This window comes from Ammodytes marinus (genome assembly GCF_949987685.1).
Source record: "Ammodytes marinus genome assembly, chromosome: 13".
NCBI lineage: Eukaryota > Metazoa > Chordata > Actinopteri > Uranoscopiformes > Ammodytidae > Ammodytes > Ammodytes marinus.
Genome location: NC_137217.1, coordinates 3,041,121 through 3,059,826, shown reverse-complemented (window position 1 = coordinate 3,059,826; position 18,706 = coordinate 3,041,121). Strand labels below are relative to the sequence as shown.

Below are 18,706 nucleotides of genomic sequence, written 5' to 3'. Positions count from 1 at the left end.
GATGTATGGAAACTGTATTCTGAATCGTAGTAATGGAATCTGTCACTGCACTCTTGTAAATTGAGTTTCCCTTAACGCCAAATCAGAGGCTGTGAATCTGGTTAGAAACACACAGAGAGACATCTCACCACACATTTTTTATTTGATTATTGCGTGGCCACGACATATTATCTCGTTCCCACGTATTATCACGTATTATTCTGTTTGTGTCTGTATATTTCTCTAATAAAACCACAATAATGGTCATAATCTCAACAATAGTTACGTGCAATACTCTGAACCAAAAATTTCAACTTCTAAAGAACTCACATCAACTTACCATAATTATTCCTAGCACTATTCTGAAGGTTTTAACACAATGATTTCATATGTTGTTCATTGTCTGATTTAATATACATTTTCTTCTTAAGAACATGAAGAAAATGCATTTTTTATACCTGTACATAGTATTGTTTTTATTTAAAAAACTTTAAGATTTTAACTCTGGCTAGACACAACATCTAGATGGTTGGTTTTTAGAGAGATGCAATTTTACATATAATTAGTTAGATATTGCCCAATTTGTATATTTATTCCAACATTTCTGAAACACTGTAGAACAGAAAACAAAAACATTTAAAATGTAAGGAATGGACTGGCAAAGAGCCATGATGTTACCTACGAGTTACACAATGTTACCCTATTCACCTGCAGTGTCTTAATAGTGGAAGAGGAGGGGGGTTTAGACAATAGTGTGGATCTATAGGAAAGCATGCTTACTAGCTGGGTGTTCCATATCCCTTTGCCTTGGTGAATCCCACTGAGATGGCCACCACTAGAGCAGGGAGACCTGGAGGGAGATCAGAATGGAAGTCAACAAGGAGAGTGTTGACAGAGCAGATAATAATAATACATACTAATAAACCTTATAGCACTTTTCTAACAATGTTACAAAGTGCTTAACAAACATAAAACACATAAACAAGGAGTCATTAAAAACAGTCAAATAAGATCAGATAAACACAAAGCAACCTGAATAACTATATCAACTCATAAAGCTGTATTTTATTTCTTTCTTTATACTTTGCACTTTTATTTTCTTTATTATTTTCTTTATTTATTGTACTTTAGCCTTCCTAGCCTTACACATAACATCACCACCAACAAAGAAATGTAAAATAATAATGATATGGGACAGTATCGGTATCGCCTGATATCCAAATTCCAGATATCGGAATCTGATCGCACTGGAAAATACTGTATCGGTGCATCCCTACACTTTATATAGTTGAATTACAGCCGAACTGGTACATTTCACTGCACATTGACCTGTGCAATTGGGTATGTTACGAATTAATACAACTTAACAAAACAAAACTTGACAGAATGACAGACAGACAGACACACAGACAGACAGACAGAGGGCTCACCCCAGCCCAGGCAGAGGAAGCGTTTGCGTATGATGCGGTTCCTGAGGCGGCCGGTCACAGCCATGTAGGACTGCCAGGCCTCGGTCAGCACCCAGCAGAACGAGGACAGGAAGAAGAAGTGGAGGAAGGCTGCGATCAGGGTGCACAACACCTGGCAAAGCAGGGGACAACGTCAGCCATTTTGAAAGAATGGAGTCAACTGTTCTACCCTGGGATCATACTGTATGTCATTTCGTCTTTATTTCGAACAATAATAAAAAAAAAAGCAATGACACATCATACAAATACACATAACACAAAAACCCATATAAAGTGTAATAAACAATATTTAAAAAATAAAGGTAGTGTCTATGTTCGAAAAAGGAGTGAGAGGACGCCGAAGATTACGTATTCCCCCCTTTTTCAACTGCTCTTAATTATCAAAATGCACATTCAAATTATTCATATTTATACAATACTCTGATATTTTACAAAATGTACAAAGCCTTATAAAAAACAAAAGATTTACAAAAATATCGACAAAATAAACGGAAACGAAGAAGAAAACAAAAACCCACTATCACACTCAAAATCACCTACCCTCATCCTGAAAACTTTCAAAAATAGTGTTTTTCTACCTCTTTTTAAACTGAATTATGTTTGTGCTAAGCTTTACTACTAAGCTGTCAACAACAGTGTTGGGCAATTAGCACGTTACTAGTAATGCCTTACTGAAATGATTAGGGGTGGGATAATCCGATACAGCATCAGGTCAGATATGGATGCAATCTACTTATCAGATATCGGACTGACAACTCCAATCCACGTAGCCAGCCAAATTCCATAGTCTGTTAAAAAAATATATCTGAATAATTTTAACTATGAAAGAAAATGACATTTCAACACAATAGCTGTTATAAAGCACACGTTCAAATAATTGACTTCTGATGTTCTTCTGTATTCAAACCGATCAAAGCAGTTCAGTTGTATATTTTTTGCTCTTTTTAGAATTAGAATTGCTGTGTTGCTTAAGCCTTCCTAACCTTAAACATAACATCACCACCAACTATGAAAAGTAGAATAATTATGTTTTGGGACAGTATCAGCCGATATCCAAAAGCCAGATATCGAAATCAGATCGTACTGAAAAAGGAATGGATCGGGGTATCTCTAGAAATAATATAACTTTTTCATTTCCAGAATTTCAGTTATATAAATATTACTGTCTCTACAAAATGAAATTACTCGTTAAGTCACTTTTGTCTTCAGAATGTTGTATGACTAAAGGACTAGTGATGACATGCTGCGAAACAACCTTAATGTTTATTTATAACGGTCAGTTAAATGTTTAAGGGGTTATTTTGATGAGCTTGTTATAATGCCATACGTTTGTGTGTTGTGACATTGGTCTATTTGCTTGAGCACTGCTACAGTTGCTTTATTAAACATCAAAGTTGCATAAAGATTGTTTCGGGTTGTCAAGCCAGCCCACTCACACATGCACGCTCCATATTTTGAGTAGGCCTACAGACCAATTTTCTGTGATGTCACGGAAAATGAGTATCATATTACTTTTGGCATGAAGTAATAATTAAAGTAATAATATTACTTTTGAAAAGAGTAACAGGTAAGAGGCCAACACTGGTCATCATCAAGTCAGTGGCCGTGTCTGAACTGCCATACTAGCGTCCTACATCCTACATACTCATGCATACTCTCTACTCAAAGATCGATTGTGTATGCGAGCTGCGTCTAAACGTTCTCAGTTGAAGTATACTCAAGCAATAAAGAATTTCTTCTTCTTCTTATAAGATTCAGGCAGTTTAGACACTGTTACGCTTATAACCGCCCTCTACAGGTTAGATATTGAACTAGATTTTTACAGTCCTGTGTTCATCATCTGTGTTTTAGACCTCTTGTTTTATAATAATGATGTTTTGAGGCGGAGGATCCCTCCGACGCTCTCTGTCCGGCTCATCAGCACTCAGCTGTCTGTGAGTTGAGCTGGACGAGCCGCGGTGTGTGGAACAGCGATCTGTTCTAATCTCTCTCCACTATCAGACTCACAACACTCATTTCACTTAGTGACTCTAATGTTGTTAGGTATTTATCTTCATCTCTTATCTATTGTAAGAGTGCATGAATGACTGCACGTACAGTTGTCAGATCGCGGAACCCCAAACAATGTTGTTGCCTAGCAACTTGCTCGAAAATATTTCATTTTCCTGGGCGGGTAGAATTGACCCAGTGCATTGTGGGGCGGTTGAGTAGGAAAAGTATACAATCGATTCATACCCAAAATCTTCCCGGAAGTTAGTACTCATCCGGGAATTTCTCACATACCCAAACTCGCATACCCAACCGTCACATACTCAAATTGAAGTCAAAATGAGTATGAGTAGGACGTTAGTATGGCAGTTCAGACACGGCCAATGCTAATAGAGATAAAGCATTCCGCTGTTTGTCATTGGCCCTCACCTTGTTCCTGGTCTGTGTCTGACCAATGAGAATCAGAGCGTTGGAGGAGATGATGGACAGGCAGAAGTTAATGAGGATGACTGAGCGCTCAGAGCGGATGTACCTGCAGGGAAATGACAGGAAAGACATTGTTTTGCCTAATTACTTTGATAGTGGTTTGACAGACAACAGACCTAAAGCCAAGGGGGGTGTTTCAGGTAGCTGGTTTTGAGGTAACCCAGAGTTTGTTCACTCTGAGTTAGTGGAAACTCTGGGTTTTCAGTTTCAGGAAGCAGGTTCAGTGCAACCGAGAGTCAGTTACTGCGGCAACATACGCCGTGGGTCTAACCTGCTCGGTAGGTGGTTAGACCTACCCTGAGTTTGTTTTCACTTTACGCTGCAGCTCCGACTGAAGAAAGAGTGTCACTGTCACAACGCGTCCCTGTACAGTTTGAAGCAAAATCACTCCATAGAAATCTCCATCGGGATGTTTTTATCATGTACTGATGATTTTAAGTTTGATCGATCATTTATCTGATCAGTAGCCTTGTTCTCAGCCCTCGTTCGTTCATAGGCGGCCACCTTACACATCGTGAACATGCTCTACATTCAGATTAATAAACCTATTTTATTGTATGTATATCATTCTTTTTTTTATTAACAGGAGTTTTTTAATGTCTGTGCCACTGAACAGATTTCTGTCAGGTTGAAATGTAATTCTGCTGCTGCACGCGATCGTTACTTTTCACTTGTGTGATCCCAAAGTCACAGACGAGCCTCGGTAAATAGCCTAATATGAATATAGATATTTTATTTAATAATTTAAACTGTGATCACTTGAGGAAAATGGATCTGGTAATAAATCAATCAGGCTCTACAATGGAAACTGTCACCTGTCATTTTTCTGACGTTAATGTCTTTCACTCCCCATTTAAAAGAAGCGGCAGTCTGTTTACTGCACAGTATTATAGCTTGCCTACATACAGTGGAGGAAATAAGTATTTGTTCCCTCACCGATTTTGTAAGTTTGCCCACTTACAATGAAATGAACGGTCTATCATTTTAATGCTAGGTTTATGTTAACAGTGATAGACAGAATATCAAAAAGAAAATCCAGAAAATCACATAAAAAAAGATAGAAATTATTTAGCATTTCATTGAGAGAAATAAGTATTTGATCCCCTATCAAAACATTGCTTAGTACTTGGTGGAGAAACCTTTGTTGGCAAGTACAGAGGTCAGACTTGTCTTGTAGTTGATGACCAGGTTTGCACACATCTCAGGAGGATATTTGGACCACTCCTCTTTGCAGATCCTCTCCTAATCTTTAAGGTTTTCAAGGCTGTCGCTTGAGCTTCAGATCTATTGGATTAAGGTCCGGAGACTGGCTAGGCCACTCCATGACCTTAATGGGCTTCTTCTTGAGCCACTCCTTGGTTGCCTTTGCTGTATTTTTAGGGTCATTGACGTGCTGGAAGACCCATCAACGACCCATTTTTATGGACCTGGCTGAGAGAAAGAGGTTGTCACCTCAGTATTTCATGGTACATGGCCCCATCCATAGTTCCCTCGATGCAGTTAAGTCCACATGTCCCCTTAGAAGAATAACACTCCCAAAGCATAATGCTTCAACCTCCATGCTTGACTGTGGGGATGGTGTTCTTTGGGTCATAGTCAGAATTCCTCTTCTTCCAAGCATGGCGAGTCACTATGATACTAAAGAACTTGATTTTGTTCTAATTTGACCACATCACCTTCTTCCGAGCATTCTCTGAGTCGTTAAGGTGTTCATTGGCAAACTTCAGACGGGCCTGTACATGGGCCTTCTTGAGCAGGGGGACCTTACGGGCACTACAGGATTTCAATTCATTGCGGCATAGTGTGTTACCAATGGTTTTCTTGGTGACTGTGGTCCCAGCTGCCTTAGGATCATAAACAAGCTCCTCCCGTGTAGAACTGGGCTGATCCCTCACCTTTCTCATGATCATTGATACCCCACAAGGTGAGATCTTGCATGGAGCCCCAGACCGAGGGAGATTGATGGTCATTTTGTGTTTCTTTCATTTTCGAATAATCGCACCAACAGTTGTCTCCTTCTCACCCAGCTTCTCACCAATGGTCTTGTAGTCTATTCCGGCCTTGTGCAGGTCTACAATCTTGTCCCTGATGTCCTTAGACAGCTCTTTGGTCTTGCCCATGATGGAGATGTTGGAGTTTGATTTATTGACTCTGTGGACAGGTGTCTTTTATACAGGTAACAAGTTGAGACAGGTGTGTTTTATACAGGAAACTAGTTGAGATTAGGTGTACTTTTTTAAAGCACGAGGACTAATCTGTGGGAGCCAGAATTCTTTATGGTTGGTAGTGGATCAAATACTTATTTCACACAATGAAATGCAAAAATTATTTCTATCTTTTTTTATGTGATTTTCTTTTTGATATTCTGTCTATCACTGTTCTAATAAACCTAGCATTAAAAATATAGACCGTTCATTTCTTTGTAAGTGGGCAAACTTACAAAATCGGTGAGGGATCAAATACTTATTTCCTCCACTGTATTATATAGCGAATATAAAATACTGTCAGCAATGCTGTGCCGCGCCAGCTTAATACTTTTGCTGCTGCTGATATGCGCAACTTTTTTAAATAGACTATTGCTTCTCATACGGAAGCATAATGATTCTCTTGATAAAAAATATTTGCCCCGTTTTTTTCTGATTTGCCGAGGTGATTAGATCAGAGTTATGAGACAATATCCCCGTTAATTCTTCTCCATACCATAAGCTCATTCGTTAATATTTCTAACTCTAGTGAGAGGAGCGGAGAAGTTTTTTTCTTCATTATTTTTTTGAGAAGTGGGAGGATCAATCATTTGTTTCTTCTGTTTCCATGGTGAATCATGTTATCAGCGATCCATTGACGATGGCTTTTACGCACGTGATCAACCCAGAGTGAACATGGTCAGAGTTGATTGACCCAATGCTGATCCACTGTTCTGAAACCGATAACCCAGAGTTGCTCATCTCAGAGTTGGCCGACTCAGAGCGCAGGATTAAACTTCCTGAAATAACCCCCAGATCATCATGCTTTGAATTATTATGATTATAGTAAAACCATATACAGTACTTTGTATTTCACATCTCTTTGCAGCCACTGGTTGAACATGAATTCACTATAGCCAAGTTGCTGGTAACATCTAAAGGAACAGTTCATCATTTTACATTTTAACTTTTTGCCTCACTCTCCGGCTCAAGAAAAGGCGACAGAAACTGTAACTCTGCGTGCATTTTTTATTAAGAAATGGGAAAAGGTCGCTCGTGCAGGTTAGCTTAGCTCAAACACTGGTAGTCAAGGAGAGCAGGTCACAAGATACACTTCACATCATCACTAAACGCTCCTTTGTGCTTATTGGGACTTGTTTATTTATCAAGGTATGTTGCACTCTAGATTTTTAGATTTCATATTATAATTGAATACACACGTGACCGTCACAGGAACTTCCTGGTTTCCTCCCAGTATGTATTTTGTTTTTAAATGACATAACGTGTAAAAATATAGAACGCAACATAATGTGTTTCGACAAAAAGTCGTATTTAGCATTTAAAGTGTATTTAGTGATGTTGTAAAGTTTATATTTTGACTTGTTCTCCTTGACTGCCAGTGTTTAAGCTAAGCTAACCTGGATGAGAGACCTTTGCCCATTTATATATATATATAAACAAAAAATGCACGCACAGTTACAGGCACGGTGTCTGTCACTATCAACTATTCCTTTAATCCCGGCCCAATGCTAAAAAGTGTTTCCGGAGCAGTCTGCTGTGTCTCACCTCCACACAGACACATAGATGATGATGAGGAGCAACAGTGTGAGAGAAGACACTCCACAGCCCACGATCAGCGTCACGGAGGGGAGCTGGCTTTTATCCATGTTCTGGAAAAGAGAATGACAAACGCACAACAAAGTGTCAAATAGTTTCGTCCCAAGTTCATGATGCAATGTGAGAAAGCCTTAAACCAGCATCACCACAAAAACACATTTGGGAAAGAAAGAATGGTCAGGGTCATGGAGATGTTTGTGTGTACACACTTTGACAGGGGCTGTCAGCAGATAAATAGAAAAAGCAGAAAAGCCCACTCACTGGTTGGCTCCATTAGCTCACAGCTCCTAACTCATAACTGGGTCATTCATGGTTCAAATGCAGTGGACTACATTTCCTCTCCTTCAGTCCCTGCCTCTTAGTCAGGCAAAGATCTCAGACACTGGAGCTCAAAAGCTTAAGAGATTGCAGTTACTGCATGCACTGGTCAATTTTAAGATTTTTGACTATTTTGCTTCAATAAAGCATCTTCTTTCATACTAAGCATGAATAAAAGGTCCTATATTTAGTTTCACTAAGCCTTGTCTGTTTGCATCTGCATATTTCTCCTGTACAACCATATTTAACGGCCAGTATCTCAATATTAGTTTTTTGCAATAGCCTAGTAACTTCTGAAGCACCTACAGCAATTGAACCTTCCATAATCATTCTTAGCACTATTCTGAAGGTTATTAGAGAAGGACTTGAGACATGTACATAGCATTTTATTTATTTATAACTAAATAAAAAAAACTAATTTGCTGTAAAAATTTGATTAAAATGTTACCTCTGCTCTGGCTTTATTCAACATCTAGATGTTTGGTTTTAAAAGAGATGCAAATGTACACATAATTGGTTAGCTATAGCCACATTTGCATATTTGAATTAAAATAAATATATAGAAAAAATAATTGTTTCAATATCAGTAATCAACTGGCAAAGTTTCATGATTATATCTGTAAGTCAAATGTTTTACTCTATTCCCCTGCAGTGTCTCCCCTTAAAACAAGCCACAATGGATTATTATGTCAAACAACAAAAACACTGGGTTCACATCTACATTTCAGCAGCAAGGAGGTAAGTAAACATGCCAAAAACCAACATGAAAAGTGTTCTGAGGGATCTCTCTCTCTCTCTCTCTCTCTCTGTGTGAAGGGCCTACTACAGACGTATTACTCAGCCTGGGCTTGCATGGATAATTGGAGTGTGAGTTTTTCAGCAGTTAGCTGGCTGTACAGAACAGTGTTGAGTTCTAAGTGTAATTGGTAAATGGTGGGATTCAAGATCAAGATTCAAGGTGGTTTTATTGTCATATGCAACAACAATTACAGAGCAGTCGCTGGCAATGAAATTCTTTTTTCTGCCCTGCCTAGAACAACACACAACACACACACACACACACACACATCTATGCAAACACAAACACACACACACACACACACACACACACACATCTATGCAAACAAAAACACACACACACACGTCAACGCACACACACACACACACACACACACCTGAGGCCTGTTTCAGGTAGCTGGTTTTACATACTCTGAGTTTAATCCTGCGCTCTGAGTTTGTCAACTATTGAAGTAAATGAGTGTCATCGGATTTTGAAAATAAAAAGCCATTGAATTTTAAGCACTGAATATTTATGCATTGAAATAATGTATCTGAATGTTTTGCCTCTGAATTTAACTCATTACATTTTAAACAACTAATTTTCACCTTTATTTTACAATGTTCTAAAATTCTAAATCAAATATTCAACGTTAAAAAATTCAACGTGCCAAATTCAACAGCAAAATCCCATGTATGAAATTCAGAGTAAAACTTTGGGGACCCAAGGAAGAGCAATCGATCATAGATGCTAGATTGCGTTCAACAAAGAGAGCAAGTGGGAATATTAGCTCGTTGCCTTGGATACCCCTGACTGATGCAAGAAGGCAAATCAGGTTTTAGCCATGTCAAACGGCAACGCAAGTAACGATGGGGCTTCAGTGAGTACAAACATGTTTCTATATATATTCTTCCCTATATAGAAACATGTTTGTACTCACCCAAGCACCATTGTTTCTTGCGTTGCCGTTTGAAATGGCTAAAACCTGATTTGCCTTCCTGCATCAGTCAGGGGTATCCAAGGCAACAAGCTAATATTCCCACTAGCTCTCTTTGTTTGAACGCAATCTAGCATCTATGATCGATTGCTCTTCCTTGGGTCCCCAAAGTTTTACTCTGAATTTCATACATGGGATTTTGCACTTGAATTTGGCACGTTGAATTTTTTAACGTTGAATATTTGATTTTGAATTTGAGAACATTGTAAAATAAAGGTGAAAATGTGTTGTTTAAAATGTAATGAGTTAAATTCAGAGGCAAAAAATTCAGATACATTATTTCAATGCTGCAAAAAATTCAGATACGTTATTTCAATGCATAAATATTCAGTGCTTAAAATTCAATTTTCAAAATCCGATTACACTCATTTACTTCCATAGTCAACTGGGTTGATGAGCAACTCTGGGTTTTGGGTTTCAGAACAGTGGATCAGCGTTGGGTCAATCAACTCTGAGCGTGTTCACTCTGGGTGGAGCGTGTGCGTAAAAGCCATCGTCAATGGATCGCTGATAACATGATTCACCATGGAAACAAACAGGTGAAACAAATGCTTGATCCTCCCACTTCTCCACTTCTCAAAAAAGAAAAAAAAAAGAAAACTTCTCCACTCCTCCCACTAGAGTTTGAAATATTAACGAATGGGTTTATGGAGAAGAATTAACGGGGATATTGTCCCATAACTCTGATCTAATCACCTCGGCCATTCAGAAAAAAACGGTGCAATTTTTTTTTTGTCAAGAGCATCATTGCTTCCGTATGAGAAGCAATCTATTTTAAGAATTACGTTACGCATATCAGCAGCAACAAAATTATTAAGCTGCCGCTGCACAGCATTGCTGACAGTGTTTTATATTCGCTGTATTATGTAGGCAAGCTATAATAGGCCTACTGTGCAGTAAACAGACGATGTCGATTCTTTTAAATAGGTAGTGAAAGATATTAACGTTTGACACATAAGGTGACAGTTTCCATTTTAGTTTCTGATTGATTTATTACCAGATCCCTTGTCCTCTAGTGATCACAGTTTAAATTTAGGGCCCGACCGATATGGATTTTTGGGTGCCAATACCGATTATTTTCATAGAAAAATTTCGATAACGATTAAATCGGCCGATTATTATTTTTTTAAATCCCATAAATATATATTGAAAAATGTACTTTTTTGAACCCTTACATATATATAAATACTTATTACTGTCGATAGGTGTACAGGAACTTTTTATTTATTGAAATATGCATTATCAAAAAAAAAAAGTGTTACAAATATGTCTAAAGTGACATGACGCATTTTTAAACTCAGACATTAAGCATTTTATGTAACTGCACCCAACCCTCTGGAACTCCCTCCCTCCAAACATCAGCATCTCAGACTAAATAAATTCATTCAAAAGTCAACTCAAAACTCACCTCTTTCAGAACGCATAATTACACCTGACTCCACTCCAAACCTTATCTTTAATTTGTCTGTATTTTGTTTTCTTTTTCTATAAGTATCATTTTATATATGTTTGATATAAAGTGTCTTTGAATGATCTCCAATAAAGCACTATATAAATTCTATATAATAACTATAGTAATATCAACTACTATTAACAGTCAAGAGATGACCAATGACTCTGCTATTGGTGTCAGGGGGAACTGTCAAGTGTGAATTAATCCAATGTATTACAACACCCCTGCTGCTGCTGTTAATATGCTATAAGGCTACCTCCGGGCAGCAATGCATCTCACTCAACATGATTACTGGAATAAAAAAGAAAAAAAGAAGAAAAAAAAATCGGCGGCCATTTTGCCGATTGACGATTTTTCAGAGTTGTGCTATAATCGGCCGGGCCCTATTTGAATTATTATATAATTTCTATATTCACATTAGGCTATTTAACGAGGCTCGTCTGTTAATCGACTTTGTGATCACGCAAGTGAACAGTAACGATCGCATGCACCCGCAGAATTACATTTCAACCTGACATAAATAGCCTATGTTCAGTGGCACAGACGTTAAAAAACTCCTGTTAATAATACAAATAAATAATGAGATAATAGGTTTATTAATCTGAATCTAGAGCATGTTCGCGATGTGTAAGGTGGTCGCATATGAACGGCACGAGGGCTGAGAACAAGGCTACTGATCAGATAAATGATCGATCAAACGTAAAATCATCAGGAAATGATAAAAACATCCCGATGGAGATTTCTATGGAGTGATTTTGCTTTAAACTGTACAGGGTCGCGTTGTGACAGTGACACTCTTTCTTCAGTCGGAGCTGCAGCGTAAAGTGAAAACAAACTCAGGGTAGGTCTAACCACCTCCCGAGCAGGTTAGACCCACAGCGTATGTTGCCGCAGTAACTGACTCTCGGTTGCGCTGAACCCGCTTCTTGAAACGGAAAACCCAGAGTTTCCACTAACTCAGAATGAACAAACTCTGGGTTGCCTCAAAACCAGCTACCTGAAACAGGCCTCTGGGCTTTGGTTGCAGAGAGAGCCAGGTGACTTCAAAGTGATTAATGAATAAACCACATTACCGCAAATCAGCATAAACACTCACACACACACACACACACACACACACACAAGCAAACCTACCCAGTGATGCTACCGTTACATAAACATGCATATGATGAAGGACTGACCTTCTTTCCAATTCTAGAAAACTGACAGCTAAAAGCTATATCCCCATGTTACAGCGTTGTGTCGGTTGCAATGGCTACACTGTAACATGGTAGCACCTGCTTGCCTTTGCTGCTGCCAGTCAGATTTCGGTTTCATATTAATCACAAAATAAAGGCAAAGTCATTCAAAATGATTTATTTTTTCCTGGGATTTCTTCAATGCCATTTTTCTTATTTACAACACTTAGCCTACATGTGTATGATATGGTTGTTTAATTCCATAGGACTTTATCCCAACACATTTCTCTAATCTTCACAACGGAAACAAGAAATATTTCACCTGTATAACGAGTGTCACACACACACAAACAAGTATTTAACAAATTCAAAACCTGAGGTTGGCACTAAAATGAAAAATAAAAATAGTACTATGTGAATGTATCCTCTATTGAATGTGTTGAACACATGATGTCAAATATCTGCCATGGTATTTGAACCTGAACCACTCTTCAGTGTGGAAAGATCATGGAACCTGAAGTTGTTATACTGGCTTCAGAGCATAATAGTCCGATTTCAAACCCACCAGTGTAGCCTACTCTGGATTCATACAACTTCAAAAGCTGCTCAACCTATGGAAAGTAAAAGTAAAGTGGTTGGTTCATTTCCTACATTTAAGCCACAACAGTTATTAATCTAAACAGCAAGTCGAACGCACCATATCATGTCTTTTTATTCTCTTCCTCAATGTCTTTTCACCCTAGCACCTATTAATCTCGTTTGGTTTGTTGTGTGTATATGAGTATTTGTCTTTTTGTATGTGTGTTTTTGTATATTAGTAGGCCTATGTATTTATTTGATTGTAATACAAAATACATACGAGCAAGTCGTATGTATTTTGTTAAAGCACTTTGTAAACCATTGTTTTTAAAGGTGCTATATAAATAAAGATATTATTATGTCTGCCGGAAACACCCATAATGCATATTGTAGCTGTCCGCTATCAGAAAGAGACCAAACAAACATGATTTGCTAGCGTGATCACACAATTTTAGCGTGAGAATGGGTAATAACACAGCCTTCCTAAAACCTGCCAGTATGTGTATAACAGTATAATGGACCATATGTATGGGACCAATGTGTGGAGCTGATAACGCCCTCATGGTCTGATAGCAGTCAGATTGGTTGGACGAAAATAGCGAGATATCAGTGAGTTACCACAGTCCATCCTTAACACTGTGGCCTTATAGCCAGGTAGAATGAGGGGGCAGTTAAACCAAATGGGATTTTAGCAGTTGGTGGTGAGGGGGGGAGTGGACCGGAGGGAGTTGTAGAGCAGGAGATAATTGGCTGAGTTTATAGCCTGTCTTGTCTCCAGGTTTGATGTGTGTGCCGGGGCCAAGTTAATTAAATCCCTCTGATTAATCTGCACTGCAGTCAGTTGCTTCTCTAAAAGCGAAAGGGGGAGAAGAGAAAGATTAGGAGTGCAGTGGAGCGCAGGGGCGTCTGCTTAGAACGGGCAGACTTTAGCTTCCTCCCCTCAGCCAATCACAGAGCTGGGCTGGTTGCCTCACGCAGCGGACCAAGGGACTACTGTCTGAAAACAAGGTGGCCAGACTGCATTATATATATTTTAAAGATTTTTACCCAGTGCGCCCCCAGACTGCATTATTACCATAGATAGTAAATAATATGGATGTAGCATCCGGGCTGACCTCAGTTATTCACACGGCATCCAATAATCCTGGTTTGTGCGCGTCGCCATCTTGTGAGATTTTTACTCCGCCTCACGTCGGGGGGAGGGAGATACGCCCATCTAGCTGACCTATACCTCCGAGGCAAAGTGAGGGACAACGGGCGGAGAGCTGTCACTCGAGAGATTGCGCCAATACATTTTAACCTCCAAAAGAATAAAAACTAGAGTGGTCCAAAAAAATTCACCCCCTCAGTGTTATCATGGAGATATGACCTAAACATACAGACTAAAATGGTTTTGTGGACCAGGCTGTAAATAGGTAGCCTGGAAATCCATACCCTGATATCTTGAACAATAGAGGGTCTGGCCACGATCAATAGTAATTTCCAACTCAAGGGGCGGCTCCTACTCGTGCATTTCAAATGCCACTGCACGCAGTTGGATAGCACTACAACCAATCAGAGCGATGCACAAGGTGACGTAAGCCCCGTTCGTTTATATTAGATCGAACCAATTGAAACGTGAGACCCAGATTTCTGGTCTTCTTGATAAAGCTTCAACGGAGCGTGGCCAGACCAACAGGCGCAGCAAATTTAATTTGCCAGCGCCTAGTGGCAGGCCTGGGAATGCCAGGCTAGTAAATAGGTTTAATAAGAATAAGAAAAATTGCTCAGTCTTGGTGGCCCTTCCGGTCTACAACAGTTTTGGTCACTTCCTTATTGGATGCTGGTAAAAATCGCTGAGGTTGGGGCTTGGGACCAACGGGCGGGTAGCTGTCACTCAAGAGGCCGCGCCCCTAATTATTCATACATTTTAAACTCCAATATAATAAAAACTAGCCTGCTAGAAAAAAAATCACCCCATCTGTGTTGTCATGGAGATATGACCTTTTTACACCAAAATAATCCTGTGAAAAGAGCATATTTAACATAGGAGTCAACAGGTGAAACCTGCCCTTAGTGGCCACCCAATGCAACTGCAATTTGTGTCACTTCCGCATTGAATGCTGATAGAACTCGCTGTGGTTGGGGCTTGATTATTACACACACACACGAAAGCAAGCACTCGCACACACACACAAACACACACACACACACCTACACACACTGAGGAGGGCCACCGAATATCATCACCTCCACAAACACAACAGATCAAGCTACTGCCTAGATATTAAAGGCGGGGTAAGCAATTCTGGAGAATGTTTGTTGTCAAAATCCACCATAGCATGTAAACATGCACATTTACAGAGCCTAGGCTGTGTATTAATTAACACCAAATTTTCTTTCAGAACACTCACATAACGGCCTGGAAATTCACCATAATGGCTTACCCCACCTTTAACAGTGACAAGTTGCACTGATATAATAATAGATATGGAAATGGATAGGCTGGATGATAAAAAAAAAAGTACTGATCCAAATAGCAATCAAAGAAAAGTCATGCTTCCTAGTGAGTGAGGCTTGTGATTAACGAGAACAGAACATGTAAGAATATCTACTGTTGTTTAATTCAAACAGCTTATTGATCAACTGCTTTATTCACCTGGTTTCACTAAGTCAAATATAAATAGTGCTGCCTTTTGCTGTTAAATATCATTGTAAACTGCATATCTTTTGGTTTTAATGGCATCTTCTTTGGGCATTTTTTTACTTATTTTTTTATGATAAAACAGAGAAAATAACCACAGAATGAATCATCACTGAATCATTTTCAGTTGCAACATAAATGTATTTACTCAACAGGGTAATTGAGAGAGATCCATATGCAGAGCTGAGATAACCCCTCATCTGGAGGAACACAGCACAAATTGGTTTCCACAGTGAACTTCTCTGAGGTCAAATGATTCTCTGTGCCACAGCACAGCGGGTCAATATCATCACTGCATGTTAAATATAGAGCAGGATGTGGTAAGCATGGCTACTTTGTTTCATTAGTGCTTTGTTTACAATATGTCTACTTCTTTCAAATGCCTTGTATGTGTAGTGTACTCAAAATGAGGGGTCCACCAATAATCGGTCGTACGATTGAAGGCGAAGTAAGCAATGTATTTATGTTAATATAAGTGTTAAATTGCTCTTTATTCAGTGATCACTTATATAGTGTGCGCGTTTCATAAGGCCGATCTCTCAGTCACCCGCTCTGCATGTAATCGGCAAATACACTTTTTGGGGATCCCACTACTGATAACCTATCAGAAGAGAGAACGCTAACCAGCACCCGTCTCACTGCCGGTGCCAGCACAGAGCGACAGATGGGTGAATGTTTATGCATCTACAATGGCGGAGCAGGTTAAAATCCTTCCCAATGTCTGTTTTGATGGTTTTTATCAGGTTTTATCACACTTATGGATCTGAGATGATGCTAGATAACTCGCTGTTTGAAGACCACAGTGCATTAATGTGGTGACGTGGGGACGAGGGAGGGGACTGCTAACTGCAGTCACTGACAGGAAGTTATCTAAACTGACCATTCCGCTTACTGAACCTTTAATGGCGTCAATGCGCTCACAAGGCTGATTTAAAACAAATGAAAGAGTACGTCTGCAGACACTGCAGCAGGCAGCCTGGTCAGTGTGGCTGCTGGAGCAAGGTGAGCGCTCCCCTTGTGTCCATCTCACTTTTCTTATATATTCTAAAAGAAGAGATTAGGTGTTGTGTAAGTGTGGGACGGTTGCCATTAAAAAGAACGTTGGATACCGTTAGGCTAAAATGTTACCTGAGCTAAAACGGTAAGACTTAAAACCTTTCCTGGAGCTTTTCAAAGCATAATATGTTTCATTGAGCCACTCTCAATAACATACTATGTTTACTATCTGATAGATTTTGCTCTTGAAGTGGAACATGTGAATACAGTAAGTTGGGAATGGCCCGTCAACTGGTCCCTCCAGCTGGTATGGCTGTGTTCAGTCCCGTGGAGCCAGGGCCGTAAAACAATCAAAGTGATTGATTGATTATTTAATTTTTTTCTGTACATTTTTACCTGTGTCGGCTACGGAAAGCTTAAGTGGGTGTCGTTCCACTGCTGTCTTCAGTGCGCTCGTAGCCCTTACAGAAGCTGTGTTATCTAGCCTGTCACTTGTGCTTCTTTTCCAGGGACTTAAATTCATACTCTTGGTGTTATATCCAATATTGATTTACTTCATGTCCAAATTTAATCCATTATCGATGGTTTCTTGTCTTTAGGTTTGATGCTAAAAATAGTATTAGCTTTCCAATGATGCTCTGGGAGAGTCTTTCTTAGTTTCATAGTCTTTATGGCTACCATCGGATACTGGTCTACACTTCAGCAGAGCCACATAGAACAGCTTCAGTTGCCCCTCTCATCAAGACTACCGTAGATATTTGGGTGCCGCTAAATAGATTAAACAGACATGTCTATTTACCTAGCGTACTATTCTACAGTAAACTTGTACGCCGACACTAGTGCGGCTTGAAGCCATGCACACCTCAGTTATTCATCTTTGCTTATTTGTTAACTTCAGATTGTGGACTAACACGCTTAGTCACTGCATCTACAGGCTCTTAACAGCACATTCAAACTGAAGAAAAAGGCGTACACACACACTTACACATCCAAAATTATACAAGGATGTTGATTAATTCTCTCACCTCTCCACACACACACAAACACACACACACACACACACACACACACACACACACACACACACACACACACACACACACACACACACACACACACACACACACACACACACACACACACACACACACACACACACACAGGTCAGGAAGTGGCAGATAACTGCGTCCGGGTTTGGGTTTTTTGCCTTTCCCCTTTCTTCTCTGCTTTTCCTTCTGAAAGCAATGCAGTAAACTGAACAATAGACACAAGGGGCGGAAGCAAGAGTAAAGCATGTAGTAATCAGAGGGAGAGAGGCAGAGCATGAAGGATGGTGTGATGGAATGACTAAGGGCTAAAGGAGGAGAGAAGGAGAGGAGTAAGAGGAGAGCGAGGGGGCAGACATAGAGACAAACACATGGCTGGGCTGTTTATCATGCTGGGGCTGTAGCAGGCTAGCTGCAGACAGAGCGGCTGGGCCATAAAAGCTACCATGCTAAGAGAAGAATTAGCATGGTAGTAATGGCTGACTCACAAGTCACAACATAATGAGATGTGGGGAAAGGGACGGCCAAATGAAAACAGAGAGGAATAGCCTTTCCCTTCATTTCTGAGCAAAAAAGCAGCCGGCACACTTTAGCTTCTCTGGGGGCGTGTGAAGCCTCCAGACACTACAACACAGCTGTGCACATGCAAACCTAGCACATTCACTCTTCTTAGCCCATATTCACATTTCACACACTCAACTGTATCTGAGCAAGACAAACAGTCCAAAGCAATCCCACGTGCTGTATGCTGATGTATAAGATTAATATAGCAGCATGCTAACAACGACAATGCTAAAAAGCTGATGTTTAGGTGGTGTATTATCTTAGCTTAGTGTAAGTATGCTAACATCTTGCTTAAGGATCAGTTGAGGGATCACCCAAAGTGAACCAAACATCAGGGGGATGGTTCATGACATTCAAAAAGCTCAAATGTCAACGAAGAAAGGTCACTTAT

General features: G+C 39.7%; 1 protein-coding gene across 1 annotated transcript in view; it reads right to left on the bottom strand.

Annotated features, from left to right (window-relative positions):
* adgrb1a (adhesion G protein-coupled receptor B1a) overlaps positions 1–18,706 on the bottom strand; it is a gene marked incomplete at both ends in the record, with an annotated part of 145,802 nt that overhangs the window by 25,021 nt on the left and 102,075 nt on the right. The window contains 4 exons of the mRNA XM_080038830.1: positions 760–829; positions 1,410–1,560; positions 3,867–3,969; positions 7,673–7,776. Of these exons, the coding sequence (XP_079894956.1) occupies positions 760–829; positions 1,410–1,560; positions 3,867–3,969; positions 7,673–7,776 (428 nt within the window). The remainder of the gene's footprint in view (positions 1–759; positions 830–1,409; positions 1,561–3,866; positions 3,970–7,672; positions 7,777–18,706) is intronic.